Source organism: Cupressus sempervirens, chromosome 10, assembly GCF_028749045.1.
Source record: "Cupressus sempervirens isolate cs-2001-9-10 chromosome 10, ASM2874904v1, whole genome shotgun sequence".
In the NCBI taxonomy this organism is placed as follows: Eukaryota; Viridiplantae; Streptophyta; class Pinopsida; order Cupressales; family Cupressaceae; genus Cupressus; species Cupressus sempervirens.
Genome location: NC_143127.1, coordinates 382013211 through 382032996, shown reverse-complemented (window position 1 = coordinate 382032996; position 19786 = coordinate 382013211). Strand labels below are relative to the sequence as shown.

Genomic DNA, 19786 nt, shown 5'->3' with positions numbered 1-19786 from the left:
TGTCATTCAAAAATTTGGTGCAAATCAATTTCAGTGTTGGGGCTGAAATCATCTCACTATCTTGAATATATGCTCATGATAAGCAAAAACTCTTCAAAATTGCGGAGCAATGGTATCAAATCCATTCAAATAGTTGTCCACACTTTCTCTATATTTTATTTTTTCCAACTGAATATTAGTTCCCATTATGACGTCATAGGCATCGCAATATAATTCTCATAGATTCCATAATCTTATCTTTGAATTCGTAAAAATAATATGGGACATTCAAATTCACTCCCGAGGTTCCAATGAGCTATGTTACATATATTTTTTTACTTTAAGAGAATAAATTAAATCTCATAATATATATTCACAAATCGATTACAGTTCTCCACTAGTTCAAGCGATCCTATTGCATCAAGCCTTTGATAAGCATCTTTTACATATTTCTTTTCACAATCTCCAGATCTTTCCCATTGTCACTCTACAAAGCAAATTAAAAACTAAGATACTGAATTCCTCCATGCTTCTTTTAGGGATCCCACTTTCACAGAAGATCCAGTAACAAATCTCTTAAAGGAAACACGGTGGAAAAGTAAAGTCGCCCTTCACCATAATACCAATTAATCAGCCAAAAAATTATCAAAGAAGACCCTGGTACACCCAGAAAGTCCCAAGGAACATTAGCAGGTTCAAAACAAGTCTGCAGAACACAACACGCACACGGAAATAGAGAGGCATGCCTCAACATGCAAGGCATTATTATAATGCAATACACTATAGTGATTTCATGCTCTGAGATACTTGTTGAAGAGCCCCATTGTATTCTTTCAACTGCAGGAAACCACAAATGGAAAAAAATATAAATTGGCAAGGAAGCCTATAAGTTATGTCCTATAAATGCAAAAACAAGACAACGATAAAAGTATGTGCCTTAAAAACTGTACTATTAGCATTGGGTAGATCATTTCCTGACTTTCGCAATACTTCTAATTTGTTTTCATCCTTTTCATTTTGTTCCTGCACCTGGAGCACCGCAATCACTCAATCTAAATGCAGCAAGATTTAATATGGACGAAAATGAAGCACTAAAATCATATGAACTGGCACTTTCATTAAAGAATTACAGAAAACTCAGTACCACTTTTAGATCCAATTACCTTCTCCAACATATTTCTCAAGTAATGTATCTCACTGAGTTTTCTCCTGGCAATCTCTTGTCTCACGTCATTAACTGAGGTACTGTATTACACAGCAACAAATAATTGATCAACTCTCCTGTTATAAAAAGGATACATGTACCTTGATATCTAATAAATGTATGTTGAAGACATTTAAAACCTTTAATGTCAGATTTGAAAAACATTAGAGAACCTTTCATGAACGAGTCTCTTTTGACTAGAATTATGGGAATAAATTAAACCCAGATGAAGTAATTTGTATCCCTATAATTAAAATCTGATTCTCTAATTATATATGCTTACCATACCTCTTACTGATCATCATTAATCATCCTTTTCTTTGTAAACTATATATTTAATATGCATGGAACAAGAGATGCATCAAGGCATGATTCCAAAAGCAATAACAAAGAGCAAAAATATTCTTGAAAGGAAGATAGACATACTTATCTTCACATAGAACATCAAACTTTTTGTTTTCAATCAACTGCTCGATAGTTCCTAGCGCCACCATTACCTACGTGTTAACAGGAAAAACTGATGAGAAATCCATGGAAATTTCTAGCAAACTATATGTTTTAAGAAATAATGAAATACAAAAATGTTTGTTAAATTACAGAGCCTCACATGAGTGACAGTCTGGACATTCAAACAACATCATTAAATCATACAGCATAGTCACCATATCCTTAGATGTTATACACCTCAATCATTGCATGATTCTAGTCACCATGCAACGACCTTAATAAAGTGAGATTAGCAGAATACATTAATTCATCACCAAACAATAAGTATTGTTACAAGTAGACCTTATATGAAGCACAAAACACAGTAACTGGTATTATGCAGTTATACCATTCAAAAGATCAAGAAAGTAAAGATACATTGTTGTCTCCAAGAGTATAAAATTATTGGCCGGAAAAAGAACCTGAAACCTGAATAAAATGACTATGAAGGTAAAAGTGATAAGTGAACTAACTAGCCAGCAGAAAATCACAGGTTACATATTTATTGAAGAAAGCAGAAATATATTTTGAGAAAGATGTTAGAAATCAGAGTTTTTTTCTTTGACAAAACAAAATAGTTCTTCCACCTGCTTTTCCATGCCACTAACTTTCATTTATCTTGTATTTACCGGGGCCAACTGGATGATGTTAAGAAGTGGAGTTAAGACTGATAGATGGAATGATGCAGAAAGAGGATGTCACCATGTTGGTGCATTATTTTCTATTCTTATTTTTAGTTTGTTTACATTATTATACACCTAGGATAGGATAAGGTAGCTAACTTAGATTGTACATCATGTGACTTGTACTTCCCCTATTTAGTGATGTGCACATATGACTACATCTTGTTTTATGCTACATTGGTTGTACAACCACGTCTTTCGGTGCTGTATCCTTCTCACCTCTCACTCTATTTGAGCATCTCTTCCAATCTCATTGCATTGTATCATTTACTGGTCATTCTATCATTAATCTTCTGAGTTCTCTGTAATCTTGATCTTGGGGTAGCTATCTCTGTAGCCAAATCTTACATGTCACTTTAAGTACCAAATCAAAAAAAGTTGTCTTGCCTTGAATAAAAGTCTTAGTTTTTAACAAGATCCTAATCAATAAGGTTAAGAAATGCTTACAGTTTGTCAAAAGTCTAATTTTTTAATTTTCTGGAGGATCTCTATTGTGATCAACTCATTCAATTTACTACACATTTGCTATACCAGAAAGATCCATCCTTCATTCATGTTGGACTATTCAGTTCTTGCTGAGCATTGATGGAAAATGGTTATTATGAAGACTAGACTGCTTGAGATTATGTGTACTGGTACAGAAATGAAGCATCCACGGGGTGGACAACCTTTCTTTAATAATAACAGGGTTGGAAGGGAAACTTTTGAATGGAAGGTCTTTTGGACCATACCCACAATCTGATAAACGTTTCTAATACAAGTTTATGGAAGGCTGGGAAAAAGTTGTACAACCAAAATAAAGTCTACTGTGCAGGAATTATTTGGCAAAAGGATCACAGGACATATGAGATTCGGCCGAACAACTACAAAATGAGATTCAATACCTCTTCCATTACAAATTTTAGGGGGGGGCAATATTAATTCAAAAATGTATTGATGATCCAAAACTTACCCAAAGAGAGATGACAATGGATACCATGTTGGAAGGAAAAATCAAGCACAGTCACATCCAGAAAAAGGTTCTTGAAATATGATAAATGCATTGTGCAGAATCAGGTACATATTCAAGGTTTGAGACAAAATTCGTAAAGGCTTTATAAGGATGATAGATACTGCCTGGCATATGTTCATTTAGAACATTCCCATCCAAGTTTCATAGGAGAGCAGATATTGAAGCTCATCTTGAATCATGAAATCTTGTTAGCCAAACCATGAGCACAGTTTAACACACAGGGTATCTATTTTATCATATAACCGGTAATGCACTCAACATTTGTACTAAAAATTATAATTCACTAGGTCTCCTTTTAGAGTGTGTAATGCAAATAAATAGACAACTAGATGAACCCCAAAAGTCCTAGGAACAATATTTCCAAATGAGAATAATCTTGGAATGGGTGATGGAGGATCAGTGATGCATCCCTACGGAACATAGACTATAACAACTTCAAAAAAATAAAACAGATGTCTCTTAGTCCAATGAAAACTTCAGTGGCATTCCAGAAATATATTTGGCAATCCTACCCACTCTGAGCAATTATTCATCCAACAACACACTAATTTTGAAACGTCATTATAAGCAACTGAAGAATGCAGCAAACTATCCATATGAAGCAGAAAACCAAAGTAAGTACATCCCAAGTTAGCTTCAATAAGAGGAAATCTGTATGAGAGATATTTGAGTAACACATTGGAAGAAGACAGGATTGAATGGATGGATCCTACACGCGGCATCTGCTTGTCTAAAAGAAATATATTTTACAATTATATAAACAAGATAAAGTGGAACTTGTTGCATCAAATTACATAAAAGATTTTAGTATCCAGGGAAGCAGAGTTGGTATTGTGAGGCATAGTTTCTAATAAATCATATTATAGTCACTAGTGTAATGTTTAAATTCTCTTCCTTTGAAGAGAACTCTTCCATCCTTTGATGCAATATAAAAGAAAGAATGATTTACTCAAAATCTACAAGACAGATGGTAATTTATTTGACATAGTTGCAATATGTTGGAATCTTTTCCATCATCTCACTCAAAAACAGCTTAAAATTTTTGACAATTGGGGATGTCTCCCCTGTCCTAGTGCCCCCATTCCTGTCCCTGGAACATTTCAGGGATTCAAGGATGCCTTGGGAACAGCCCACCTCTCCCCAATCAATGCCAAAGATCAAGGCCATCCCTCAAACACTCCAAAAATGACAGAAGACAGGCTTGTCGTGCCCAAGATGACCAAGAGAAATCAGGGCATTCGCTGTCTCAAGGAGTGCTGTGACCCAGAAATGTCTTGAGTTTTACTTAAACATTATTCAATTTTTAAAAGGGATGGATGGGACACAAAATCTAAACCTAGTTCACTTATCAAAACAATGAAAAATGAGAAAAACATTCTCAATTTGACATTTGCAAACTTGAGGTGAAGAGCAGCAAGTGAAAGACAAGAGAACAGTAGAAAAAGGAGACTCTAGCATCTAATTCACTCCATTAGAGGTAAGTTCTTCATGTTACATTTGTTTTTTTAATTCATTTGCATGTATTCAATTTTTTTACCAGATGGGAAGAGCATCACTTGCAGCTTTCCTTTCAATTCTTAACTGAAAAAAGTTAAAACCATGAGTGGTTGTGACAATAGTACTAATGATAGCAAGGAGGTTGAGGTTCAAACGCATGAAAGAAGTGAACTTATAGAAGTGTAGCTGCCACTGAGAAGACTATTTTACCAGTTCCAACTGTATTTCAAGTTTCTGGCAGTGTTTTGTATTCTTTTTGCTTGATTTGGATATTGTTTCAAAAGACACTGTTTAATTTGTGCAAATCGGATCAATCTTGCAATAGACCAGTTTCTTTATAGATTTGTTTTTTACTTTTTATTCAGTGGTTTCTCTATAAATTAAATACAAAGTATGATAGAATAAAAACAAGAACAGGTATTCATTCATAAATACAATTAGCATGATGACACAACCTGTTCAGGTCTAGGAGGGATATAGATGGATGAGGATTCCTATAAAATTGCTCAGTGTGCCAAAAAATGAATGGACATCAACAAACTTACCATTTATAAGATGTTATTTAGTCTCCATTCTAGGAATCCCTTTGAGAATCAGGCTCACATTCCATGTTATCCAACAGATTTTACAAAACAAGTTTCAAATCTAGAATTAGGATGCAGTTTGTGGACCTTTAGATTGATCCCTCTCAAAGGGATTAATCAAATTGCTTCAAGAGAATTTCCCAGTGCCCTAACAAAATCAACTCAACACAACCATATGCTTTTGCTTAACAGAAATATTCTGCTTTTCATGTCACATTTTCCAAGTTGAGCAATCTATCTTCTTATGTACTTATTTTCCTTTATGTATTAGCAGCTGGGTTTTCCTTGGTAGAGCCAGCTAGCAGAAAAACTTATTAATTATCGAAGTCCTCCAAAACTTCCAGTGCATCTTTGAGTGCATTCATTGGCTTATTTGAATGTGTGACCAGATATAAATTGCTCACACATTTTTCCATGAACAGTGTATGGCAGATCATGGATAAAATGGTATAGCTAGTTTGAATTTTCTTTCCCAACAAATAAAATAATCTTCGAATACTCAAAATTAATGGAATCTGTAAAATCGAATAGAAATATTTTTATTTGAGATTCTGATTGATACTACTGTTGGGTGGATATTTTGCAACCAACAATTTTTGGTAAAAATCTAGTCGCAAAATAGGATGACTAGTCACAGCGTGTGAGACAAATTCGCTCCTACCTTAAAGGGAAGGCTCCCCCTTCTCATCGTTCCTTGGATCAACTCAAGGTAAGCAAGAAGTCGAGAGATTTTGTAAAAAGGGTGTTACCAATATCCTTTCTTCTTAACTTTCAAGAAAGAATCCACTTACTCATGGAGCGAGTAATGGGCATTGTGAATCTCTAACTACACTTCTATCAAGAGCTGGAAATAGTGATACCGATAAACCTTCACTAACTCAAAGGCTAGCTGAAAATATACCGGTTTGGCGCTAAGTCCAGTCGTACTTCTATATGGAAAAGCTTTACAATTAGGGCACAAAGACTCCTAAAAGTAAGAATACTTAGCTATTTTGCGAATTAAGAAGAAAATATAAGCTACAGACAAAGCTTCTAGCTATACACTTTCACAATTGCTCATGGTCAAAGCTCTGGCTTCAATTGCTTCTTAACTCTTTTCTATTCAATTCACGAGATACAATTACCAATAACACAAGATAACCTGAACTAAAGACAACTTGGATGAATTATAGACAAAGCTTACAATTCACACAAATAACAATCTCACTTAATCAAAGTTAAGTCTCAAATGCTCCTTTGGATTCACTTTCTCCCAAAATAGTGCTTACACAAGCAAAGTTCTGCTGGCACAATTTCTCTAGAGCTCTCTTGCATAAAAATAATGATGATTTTACAAAGAGGGGACACTCATTTATATAGGCATAGGAGTTGAGAAAAAGGTGGAGCAAAAAGTGGGAGCAACTCAACCAACTTTGACCTAGTCTAACTACAGAAGAAAATAAAGGGTTACATGCAACTCGCATTACATCCTTTTACATACATGTAACTCGCATTACATGTAATTATGTTTTTTCATGTAATGCATACTTTACAACTATTAACATGAAATAAAAATAAAAAACAACAATCGTAGAGATTGTTTCTCAGTGCCTTGAATTTGAATTTGACAATGATGTCACGCACTGTGGAAAGATCAGCAATTTCCATAGCTTCGATATGGCTTCAACTCTCACTGCATTTTCATATGCTGATTGCACAACTTTGGAACTTGTTGTTGTAGTATCTAACAAGTGTTTTGTCAAGGATTTATACAAGACAAACTTATTCATTGTATGCGAACCAAAGTCTTCAGAATCTATATTAGCATTGATATTGATTGTACATTCTGAATTTACTCTCTACTACAATAAGATTATCAAATTCATCAGTAATATGACATCCCATCTGTAACACTTGTTTCAACTGCTTGACAATCTCCAAAGGCCACCTGCAACTTTGTGATCAGCTTCCTTAATGTCTCCTCTTTATAACCAATGAGCCCTTGAAATCTGAAGAACATTTCACATGACGGAAGAATGTCACATGAGACCAAGGCATCCAAATCGAATTTCACCATTTCATCTCAATCATCAAGGATTTCCTTCAAGTTATCTGCTTCCTGAGTCAAAGAAGAAATTAAGTTTTGCTCCATTTCATTCATCTCTTTGACACGCCTAAGAACTACAAATGTCTTTGTGATGGCTCGAACTCCTTCAGAAATGATTTCCTGTATCCAAGACTTGTCAGCTTCGATCAACCTTCTCTCTTTAGACGTTTGAGACATAACAACAACACTCTAAGAAGATTGTTTTTGGATAACCTCATTCAAACGAAAGACCTCCTATTTCAGTTGATTCTTCTTTTCCCAAAGCTCATGATTGCTCTTTGATACATTAGCCAATGCATCTTGAGCATCTTGCAAGCAACTCAAACGTGATTGCTTTCCAATTTCAACCTTAGTAAACTTGTAGTTAGAACAAGTAAGCTCCTCAATAGGTTTATCTACCAAGGGCTCAGCAACCTCAACAAAATTGGTTTTATCGGAATCAACCAAAATTTTGGAAACAATTTTATCTTTTAAAGATTTGGATTAGTCTTCTTAACAAGAAGATTGTTAGGAGGAACAACCACTTTCCTTCTCTTTGTTGTTATTTTACTCAACCATGCAGGCAAGCTGAAACTTTTATCTGAAGATACAGGTACAGTGGAAACCATTGGCATTAATCCAGATTGTATATCCGTAGTGACTAAGAAAAATTTAGTCTGTACTGCTGGAGATATAGGAACATGTTGAGAAGACTTCATCATGAAAAGCTCAAATCCTGTCAAAGATGTATCAAGTTGGGAAACTTGACCACTGGTAAGAGTCGGAAAATCTTCAAACACATTTCCTAAGTAATCATATTGTTCATGTGCAGGGACGCGAGGAGCAGCAGAGGAGATAGGAAGAGCCATGATATTAACCTCTGAGACTAGAATGGAAGGAGTGAAAACAGTGGAAAATGAATCCAAATCATCATCAACCTCATGCAAAAAGGGCTCTTCATGTATAGAAGACGTACAGGCTTGTGCAAGCTTTGGAGGAGATATGATCATGATTTCCCCTTCTTCATCTGAATCTCCTTTATCAGATTCTATTTCCAATTCTTCTTCTGATTCTTCTATTGATTCTTGAATTGGTTCAAAAACTTGAGATGATTTAGTTCCTTTTCCGCCCTTCAATTTGAATTTGTGGGAACCCTTGGCATCAAAAGATGAGGCACCATCTTTCCCTATAATCTCCAATTGTGATTTTCTGCCAGGAGGACCAAAACTTCCACAATCCAAGCCCATCTTAGGATTTACTCTTTTAAGGCCTTTACTTTTCAACCATTTGTTGGTGTTTACTAGGATGGATTGAAATCTATCCATGATAGATGTCCCTTCCTTTTGTTACCATTGGATAGAAAAATGGCACTTCTTATCAAAGTTGGCTTAATGAAACTCTGGATCAAGGATGTTGCCATCATCTTCAACCTGAAAATCTGAAGGGATTTCCAACATATTAAGATCAATTATCTGCTACAAGGTTAATCTACAGTAATCCATTTTCATGATGTCAAGTTCTGTCCTCGTATCTATCCAAATGTCTTTGATACAATGAACATGAGTGTAGGCTCTTTTCATCTGAGAATTCATCTCTTGATAGTCAAAATCAAATCCGGCCTTGAACTTCTTCAAGGTAATCAACTACAACTCTACTTCCATGTTCTTTGCTTTAGGCACAAAAATGATTGAATAATTGCCAATAGTCAAAGGCTTAGCCAAGGTAATGCCAAAACAAGGCCTATGCAAAGAATGTTGATCACTTTGCACATCCATGAGTTGTCTAGCTAGCTCCATCAAGATGATTCGATCAATAGCATACCTAGGTAAGGTATATGGCTCTCCTTTGAAATATCCAACTCTCAAGTATGTGAAATCGGGAAATTGAATAAAAATACAGCCATATTGGTCCACCTTCTCCCATGCTACATCAGATACTCTTTTTATAGACAATTGCTTACTAAACAAACACCAAAAATGTCTGAAGAAGGCATCTTAGACTCTTCTGTAGTGGAATTTACTATTTGCCAAAGTGATTTGGTCATAGTAATCCCAAATAGGAACATAAAGATGGTCTCCTTTGGTAGAAAGACCAAAGAAAGACTCCACGGCAGCAGCAATGTGAACAAGATAAGAATTCATATAGAAAGGCACTAATGTTCCCACATTGCACATTTGTTGGCAAAGCGTAGTACTAATGAGTTCTCTCCAAAAGATGTGTTCTTTATTCTCTATAATTTGAAACATGAACTTAAACATCCATGCTCAAAATCAATAGAATCTTTAAGGCCACAAATCCTACTAAGAAGGATGATGAGATCCTTATACTCTTGTTTGAAATCTGACCGATGGATGGTCTTTGGCCATCTGGAGAAATTGTTTATTTTATTGTTTAACCAATAAAGATTGACATACTTCTGACAATTACCCTTTTGCTCATTCCAACAGGCCAATGATGATCCTTTAGTCAAATCAGCACATTCTGATTTATGCGGAACCTTGAATATTTGTTCTATAACCTTAGGATCAAGGCTAATGATAACCTTGCCGTCAACATCTTTGGTAGTCTTTGTCTTAGGAGTAAAATGTCATGCACATCCATAAATGAAGTCAAGTTCTATAGCCGTCATAGGAAACGTAGATACCAGGTGAATGTTACTTCTCTTAATGCGCTTCATTTCATTACTAGCTAGAGCTTCAACTCTTTGTAGAAAATCAGCCACATCCACATGACCAATCTTTGTGTCCAACACATTATCCAAAATAAGTATGACTGAAGAAGGAGTTGCATGAGCCAATTATTTATCATATTGATATTTCATTTTGCCTTTGGATTTGGATGGCGAGGACATGTCTTGTGCTTGCGCTGCAACACAAAAAGCCCAAAACACAAATACATCATTAGAAGGAATCTCCATACAACTGAATTTCGGATTAGCAGTGAAGATTTGAAAATGGATTGGAGACTTCACAAATCCGACAAAGTAACTTCAAAGAGAAGGCATATGCATATGCAATGGAACAAAAAACCGAATAAAATGAATGGAATGCGGAATGAAATGGTATGAAAGTGAGAAAATGGAAGATGAAATGAAATGGAATGGAATGAGAATGTGTGAAAGTGAAATGCATGGGAATGCGTGCAAATGAAAATTATTGATTTCAAAAGTGACTTAGTGTTTTCAAGAAATTATTGCATGAAAAATGAGTACATGTAATGGGAGATGGAAGGTGGAATGAGATGTGAATGCGGGTGGAGGATGCACTTCACATGTAAGTGCAAATGAAAGATGAGATGGAAAGCATGGAAAGATACGGAAATATGTATTTGCTCATGGAGGCGCAAATGTGTATGGAGGAATGGAAATGGAAAATGGAAGTGAGATAATGAGTTTTATAGTCACTTTTGGTGAAAAAGAGAAGTCAAAGTACATGAGAGGTGAAAAAGACATCTTTTTGACTTTTCAAAATATGACTTTTAATCAAAATCAGACCTTTTTGATGCAATTACACGTAAGACATTTCGTGTAATCGTGTCGTGCAAATGGAAGCAAAAATTGAGATGGGTGAAAATGGAAGCGAAAAATAGGATTACATGCATATGCGGATGACGAATGGGATGGAAAACATGTAATCGCATTTTGGTGAGTGAGAGATGAAGTGTTGTGACATGGAAATGGAACGTGGAATATGACAATGCTTTCGCATGTCATGAAGCAAAAACAAGTTCTTGGGAAAGAACTTGCAATTTCTCCAAGTGGAGAAAGCCAACAAGCAAACACAAAACACAAAAAAAAAAAAAAAAAGGTACCTTTGGAAAATGACTCAAATATACCAAGATGCAATGCACTTCAACACTGAAATTCGAAAGTGGGACTTGGGAAAAAACCAAAAACATGAAAATGAACAAAATCTTATTTTTAAAGGAAAAATGCACTTTCCATAGCAAAGATTTTCACAAATGGCAACCATCAAGTAATTTCATGCATAAAATCAGCAAAATAAGCATGAATTTAAAGCAAGAAAGAAAGATTCCACTTACATGTGCCAAAAATGAAGTGAAAAGATGCTTTAATGTTTGAAAAAATCTTCCCAAACACTTAAGCTTTTCCAACTTAATGAATTCGAATGGGAGAGGGCAACAAGTAAGGAGAAGTTGTTAGAAGATGCCAAAACGTGCCCCATTCATGCTTCATATTCCAACCTTTTTGAGTGTTCATGCTTGTGAGATCATGTTGCAAGATCAAAACGTTTTGATAATTAAACACCAAAATGTGAACTACAATGCAATGTTACCTTCAAAATATGCCAAATTGATTTGGTTGGAAGGAAAAACATGCATTAGAAATGAATTTTTTTTGCAAATTTCTCCAAAAACGTGATCTATCATGAAGCTTTCAAAAACGTTTTTGAGGTTAATGAATTCATTTTAGAAGCAAGAGAAATCATTACCAACCAAAAATGTCTCCAATGGAACAAATCTCATGCAAATCCATTGAGAAAATCTCAAGTTATGATCAAAATCAGGTTTTTGGAAGGCAAGAGCATGTTATTCTTCAAAAAAAAACCTTTGGAAACTCAATGCATGTGTTAAAAACATGTCTTTCTCCAAAATCGGCCCTTTTTGAGTCACATACACATTTTAAAATATGCATCTCTCCAAAATCGCACTTTTTGGGTGCCATTACATATTTTAAAACATGCTCATAGGTAAAAACGGACCTTTTGGAGGAGGAAGTATAATTTTTAAAATGCAACTCACCTTTTAGATGTTTACGCATAAAAACTTCACTTTTCATGCCATAGCATCAAAAAGGTCCACCAAAGTAAACTTTATATGCAGTAACATGTAAAAAGTCCACTTTTAATGGATTTTACATGTTATTGCATATAAAATGTCCACTTATGAAAACTTTAAGTCATTTAATTTACTTAAAATTATAAAAATGTTATAAAATGGGTCATAAACAATATTTATTTATCATATTATGAAATATAATATATAAACATCATTTTAAAGTAACATTTAAATAAACATTTGATTTTAAAAACAAAAATTAAACTAAAACTATATAGTTACTTTAATTGAAAAATTAAAAAGTAACTCAACTTAAAATTATAACATAAAGTGCACTATAGTCACTTTAAGTTAAAAATTTAAAATTAAAGTAACTTAAAAACATAACAAAAAGTGAATATAAGTTATATTTTTCAAGTGAATGTCAAATTGAAAATATAACATCATATTTTTTATTCGTGTTGTTGCACCTAAAATGTCCACTTTTGAGGCACTAAAACGAGCATAACTCCTGACTGACAACTCCGATTGACCTCTATGTTAGACCGAATCGAATAGGAAAATGAAAGGCATGACATGAGAAAAACCAAAAGACTAAAAACAAACACAAACTCAAAAGCAAAGAACATACGATGAAAGCTTCAAAAATCAGGCAAAGGCTCGATAGAAAGCAAAATGAAAAAGACTTGAGAAAGGCCTTCAGAAAAACAATTTGATATATGAATTGAAATGGATCAATTGATCAACATTAAACAATTAAATTACAAATTAAAACTTAGAGAAACGTGAAACTAGCTTGGAAAAGTTTTGTGCTGTTACCAACATTTTGTGGTGACAAAATGCAGGACAACAACTACAACCTTGTGAAGCTTGTAAATTACATTTGTAAACTCAATTTTAATTTCTGGTTGAAGCCAACACTGGATATAAGAAGATTTTTGTTTCCCAATTCCTGAAGATCCAAGAGGGATTTTGTCCATAAAGAAGAATGCTGAACCGAATGATCTGTCCAAGGGTTTCTGAAAATGTAGCAATGATAGAATGAATTGACTTCTCCAATCTTTTCATTTATAATGCTTTTCCAAACCGACAATAAAAAATATTTTATTTTGAACATTCATCTATTTTCTTTTGTTTAATTACTTATTAATTTTTTGGCAATTAATATTCAATAATTTCACTCAATGATTTTTATTTGCTTTTTGGCACAAACTTGAAATGATAATTGATAGATTGAAATTAAATACGAAGGAGACAAACACTCCTTAAACAGAGATTAGAAGCAAAGTTTCTAAAATAGAAATGAAATGCAGCAAAGAAATATTATAAATAAGAACTGAAGTATTAAGCGAAAAGATTTAATTGAATGACCATTATAGAAACATTACATAAATACTTTAACACCCTCCCTTGATGGTCATTCTACTAACATTACATAATTAATTTAACACCTCCCTTAATGGCGATGAATACATAGAGGGTTGTCCCATTCTCTTAAAAACGCTTTGTGACATGTGCCTACTCTTGAGCCCTCCTTGGTTCTACAAAATTTCTAGATATGACCAAGCTTACTATAATCCTTCCAACATGATCTTGGGTAACAAAGCTATCCCTCACTTTATCTAGACACACCAAGATCAACCTCAAAAGTCTTCACAATTCTGACAAACAACATTTTTACCAAAACTTGTCAAAAGCGTAAACGCCCACAATTTTGTAAAGAAAATTGTCAAAATCTTTTGCAAAAAACCACCATTTGACATAAAACAACAAGCAAGAAAAATGGTTTTATCCAAAAAACCTAAAAAAATTACAATAAGACAATACCATGTTCTTGTGGAAAACCGTCGAACCCTCAATGTTAGGCAGATAGAGAAAGGATAATTTTATTGTCCAACAAAAGTAAAACAAGAGGGTCTAAGGGACTGCCTGAAACAGAGCAGCAACCCAGCATAGAGCTAGAACACCAAATAGTAACCGGAAGAAAGACATAGTAAAAAGAAAAGAATCAAGAACCAAAGCAAGAGCAAGAGGAAGCCACCAAATCAAACGGCCCAACAAGCTAGCTATTCTGATCGATTGGGAAAAAGTCTAGAATTGATGAATAGGCCGTAGGATAAGAGACCCCAAGATGTAATAATCCCAATCGGTTATAACTTCATGAAACACCAAATTCTTTTCTAATTCAATTGTTTGACATTTTGTCAAACACTTTGCAAGCAAGCTCTGATACCAATGTAATATCCCTTGCAATTCTGATTTTAGTTTCCTGATTTCTTAACCTGAGAATTTCGTCAAACACTTTGCAAACAAGGGATATATTGCAGATCTAAATTCTAACTTCTTTCTAAATGCCAAACTTTAATAAATATGCTTGTAAAGAACTCCAAAACATCTAACAATGAAGATGCAAATGTTTTTGTATTTTTTTTAAACATATAACACTGGTTACAAATGAGAAAATATGCATCTACAACAATAAGACATTAGGGAAACAAATTCTGATGTAAAACTCTAATATAAATCAGAGTACATATGATTTCTAAATTCTTAAACATGCCCTAAGATATTCAAATCTATCCTCTATGCAATGCAAAATGAAACAGATAGGAACCTGGAAACCGCTCAAGAAATCTAGATTTTACTTTAGCGAGTCACTATAGCAGCAACAACACTGTAGCAATATCTGACTCGATCCTTCAATTGTACTCCACAATCTGGCCCTAAGCCACAAATTCAGCACAATGAAAAGATTGAGTTGTCTTTTCCAATAGCTGCAACCCTATGGAAGATCTTTCACCAATATGCTCGAATAGAACACCCATATGATGTCCTCCCAATACCAAATTCACTAGGTGTTTCACCAGTTGAAATGGAGGCACACAAAAGAACTTTGTTCTCCAGTGGCAAATGCTGAAACCCTTGCTTAGAGCTCAAAGAAATCAAATAAGCAAATAATGGATGCCTAACAATGAAGCTCTCACCTCTATTTATTCTTTTCCTTCACCCTTCTAGAAATAAATAAAATATTATTTAATTGTACTCTTTATAATCTTCCCCCTTTCCAATACAATAATTAGTTGTGCTTCTAGAAAATACACTCTCTAGAAGCTTCCCCCATTCCAATACAATCATTGGTTGTGCTTCTAGAAAATTAAATTAATTAAATATAAAGTCACCTTTAGATTTATTTATTTATTAACTTTAATTTAATTCATTTCTCCTTATTTCTCCACTTTGCCTTCAGAGAATGTAAAGCTAAGAACTCCATTAAGGGCCCAAAAGACAGGGAATATTACACAAGATGTCTCTGAGAACCCATGGAAGCAATGAATGAAGAAAGTCGTTGCTGAGTGGAGGACTTGTGCACTCTCACAACCTTGGGAGACCACAATTGGGAATCCAACACTTGCTTGGTAACCCGCATGGAGGTAACAGCTATGAAGAATGAGGTGATGAGTTGATTAGAATGCGATCTTAGGGGGAGAAGTCACTGCAAGGTGTGGAATCACACAATTTTATGAAAAAACAGCAAAAGCCTTCATTTGCCTAAAACCAATAAAACACCATGATCTCATAAATCTAAAGAAAGCCCCTCACAATTATATATTATAATAAACAAAGCAATGGTGGAGCGAGGAGGTTTAGGGTTTAAGAAGAGCTATAGCGGCCATGCACAGGGTGCTTTTAGGAGGAAATTTCAAAAAGAAAATAGAGGGTCGCTCAAGAAACACCAAGGTTTTTCTTATGCATCTCAATGGAAAACCTAATGACCCTTTTCAAGGAGCATGCAGCCTTTTGGAAGATGGCGTAGGGGTTTGGAAAACAGATTGGTGGAACAACTTGAGAAGAAAGGGTTGGGTCAGCATGGGGATTGGAGAGACAAAAATAACCAGCAAAGACCCTACCCGGTGCAACGGTTCACCTCAATTAATCTAGTTGGTCAGTGGACTTTAGTAAAGTTGCTCAAAAGTTCTGGAGAGCAAAGGTTGTGGAGAAACAGATGGAGGAAATGAATGTTGACCCTACAGAGGTGCAATGCATGGTAAACAACCTGAAAGTTAAGAATCAATCATGGCTGGAATTGGTAAGTTTTTTAAAAAGCCATGTCTTTTTTCTCAAGTGGGGAGAGGAACGACCTGCTACTAAGAAGATTAGAGATTGGTGTGATAGGAAATGGGGTCGAGTTAAAGATTTTAAAACTCTAGAAAATGGTTTTTGCATGATTACCGTTGACAACGCTCATGATAGAGATTTGATCCTAAATAGTGGCCCCTACTTTCTGGAGGGAAAAGGTTTTTATATGAAGCAATGGGAGCCAAATTTTGATCCTACAAAGGAGGCCTTTCAAGCATTTCCTATATGGATAGGATTGAGGAATCTCCCTCAAGAAAATTGGAATGAGCACTCTTATCAACTTATAGGGAACAAGTTAGGATCCTTTGTTAACGCCATTGAAATGGTTGAAAAGGTTTCCTTACAAGTGTTTCCTCACCTTTGCATCCTTTGGAATGCATGTCACCTCTAGCAAAGATGGTGGAGCTACACTCTTCGGAAGGGGTGTGGAGGTAGGCTCTATCCATAGAAGAGGAACTTCATGTGTGTGTGAGCAACTTGAGTGTGGATCATGAGTTAGAAGCTTGTGATCTTATGGGGAAACAGAAGGAGCTGGAAGAAGAAAATCATTCAGAGAAGGTTATTGCTCTCTCTGAATTGCTTTCTCAACAAAAGGAAGTCATATGTTGAGAAAGGTTAGGAAAGGCAGCAAAATGGAAGTGTGCAATAGTGCTAAAGGATCATGCTAGATCTACTAAGGAGGGGTGGAACTTGAGGAAGGAAGGATTGGAAATGTGTAGGATGGACGATCATCGAATGGTTTCAACCTTAGAAGAAGATAAGGAGGAAAAGGCTAATGGGGGGAAGGATGTGCAAGGAGATGGTTTCACTAAGGTGGATGGCATGCTAAGGGATAGTGTGGAGAAAGACAGGTTGGTTGAGAATGTTGAAATAGAGAGCCAAACTCGTGTAAGAGAGTAATGTGGAGAACATGTTGGGCACCCCACAACAAGGTTTGGACTGAGAAAAGGCACTGAGCAAGGAGGCTAGATTCTCAGGTAGGATGGAAAAGCCAAAGGAGTTCCTATAATGTCTAGAATATTTGGAGGCTGGTTGCTTGATGCCTAGGAACATTGATGATGGGCAAGAGGAGGCTCAAGTAAGAGATATTGAAATTTCCACGATTAGGAATTTAGAAGGTTCCTTCAACTCAGAAAGAGATTCTAGTGAAGAGTCAAAGGAGACAGATTTTGAGATGAATGAGGATGAGGAACAAGTGGAGGACATTTTGGTCCTGTTAGAGGATGTAGTTCTGATGCAAAAAAGAACTTTGTCACAAACAGAAGGAAAGATCAAAAGATTAAGGTGGGGAAAAAATAGAAAAGAGGTCGTAGAACAATCAATGCTTTTGATCCAAATTGCTAGTAGTGCTAAGGGTCAAAGTAAACTGAAATCGGGAAGAGGTAATGCCTCTTCCTAGAGGTGATGAAGCTCCTTTCATGGAATGCTGCCCCTAACAAAATTCACTTGATCAAGTGTCGTATTGATCAAGTGAGGTTGATTGCTGTTCTTTTGCAGGAAACTAAGATTAAAAATGATGACTTTGATGTTATGAACAAGCATTTTAAAAGATGGAAATGTTTGTGGTCATGAGTTATGGGTGCTTCAAGAGGTCTATGTGTTATGTGGAAGGAGTCAGCTTCAGTGTTAATGATGCAATAGGCACAATACTGGCATTGGCTTAAGCTGGGCTCAAAGCAGTTAGGAATAGAGTTAAATGTGTTAAATATATATGGACCTACTCAAGATCGAGAAAAAGGTTGTTGTGGCAGTCACTCTCTAGGGTGTTAGAGGTGCTGAATGAGATGATTGTGCTGGGAGGGGATTTAATGCAATTTTAAATCCCTCAGAAAAACAAGGTGGAAGAGGGTGGAGATCAGCAAGTCAGGCTGATTTCACAAACAGTGTGGTAGGAAATGGTTTGTTTGAGATTCCTTTTATGAGAGAAGAGTTTACATGGACAAATCAAAGACAAGGTTTTGTTAGTATTGCAGAGAGCTTGATAGATTTTTTATTAGCAGGAGATTGGGCGAGTTCTAATTAGAGTATTGAAGCTGAAATCCTTCCTATCCATGGGTCTGATCATTTTCCAATTGGACTCAGAATGCAAGAGGACTCTGCTCCTGACAAATGTCCCTTTAAGTTTGAAGAAATGTGGCTACAAGCTGATGGTTTCAAAGAGTTGATCGAGAATTTTAAAAGATGGAAATGTTTGTGGTCATGAGTTATGGGTGCTTCAAGAGGTCTATGTGTTATGTGGAAGGAGTCAGCTTCAGTGTTAATGATGCAACAGGCACAATACTAGCATTGGCTTAAGGTGGGCTCAAAGCAATTAGGAATGGAATTTAATGTGTTAAATATATATGGACCTACTCAAGATCGAGAAAAAGGGTGTTGTGGCAGTCACTCTCTAGGGTGTTAGAGGTGCTGAATGAGATGATTGTGTTCGGAGGGGATTTAATGAAATTTTAAATCCCTCAGAAAAACAAGGTGGAAGAGGGTGGAGATCAGCAAGTCAGGCTGATTTCACAAACAGTGTGGTAGGAAATGGTTTGTTTGAGATTCCTTTTATGAGAGAAGAGTTTACATGGACAAAAAGACAAGGTTTTGTTAATATTGCAGAGAGCTTGATAGATTTTTTATTGGCAGGAGATTGAGCGAGTTCTAATTAGACTATTGAAGCTGAAATCCTTCCTATCCATGGGTCTAATCATTTTCCAATTGGACTCAAAATGCAGGAGGACTCTGCTCCTGACAAATGTCCCTTTAAGTTTGAAGAAATGTGGCTACAAGCTGATGGTTTCAAAGAGTTGATCGAGAATCGGTAGTCTTCTGCCCCAAACTTTGAAGGGAATAAGGCCTTTATCTTCTTTAAAAAAATGCAATTTTTAAAGGAGAAGTTGAAACTTTGGAATAGAGAAAACTTCCAAACTATTTTTCAAAAGAAGTTTGAGCTGGAAATTTCTCTAAAGCAACTCAATGAAAAAGTTATAAGGAATGGGATGCAGGAAGAGGATTTTGAAAGAAAACCCTTAGTAAAGAATATGAGGAGGTTTTGGCAAGAGAACAGATTTATTGGTGACAGAAATCAAGAGAAATATGGTTAAATAAAGGTAACAGGAATACAAAGTTCTTTCACAACTCGATAAAGATGAGAATAGCTCATAATAAGATGTTTTCGATTGAAAACATGGAGGGTGGATTGCTTCAAGATGGAAAGGAGATAAATGAGGAAGTTGCAGCTTTCTTAAAAAGGAAAGGGACAAACGAACAAGAGGAGGTGATGGATTTGGATGGGGTGCTTTCATGCATCCTAAACAGGATCTTTGCAAAGCATAATAAGATGATAGCTGCACAAGTGGT

General features: G+C 35.5%; 1 protein-coding gene across 6 annotated transcripts in view; it reads right to left on the bottom strand.

The window, feature by feature from the left end:
- Nucleotides 1-210: 210 nt before the first annotated feature.
- LOC149534269 (uncharacterized) overlaps nt 211-19786 on the bottom strand; it is a 100757-nt gene continuing 81181 nt past the window's right edge. For 4 of the 6 annotated variants that reach the window (XM_089806793.1, XM_089806797.1, XM_089806794.1 and 1 more), the window contains 4 exons: nt 1610-1680; nt 1143-1224; nt 930-1008; nt 211-816 (listed from right to left, as the gene is read on the bottom strand). In XM_089806793.1, the coding sequence (XP_089662919.1) occupies nt 530-816; nt 930-1008; nt 1143-1224; nt 1610-1680 (519 nt within the window). In that variant the 3' untranslated portion in view covers nt 211-529. Of the gene's footprint in view, nt 820-915; nt 1009-1142; nt 1225-1609; nt 1681-19786 lie in introns of all 6 variants that reach the window. The other 2 variants (XM_089806796.1, XM_089806798.1) reach the window with 2 other exon arrangements.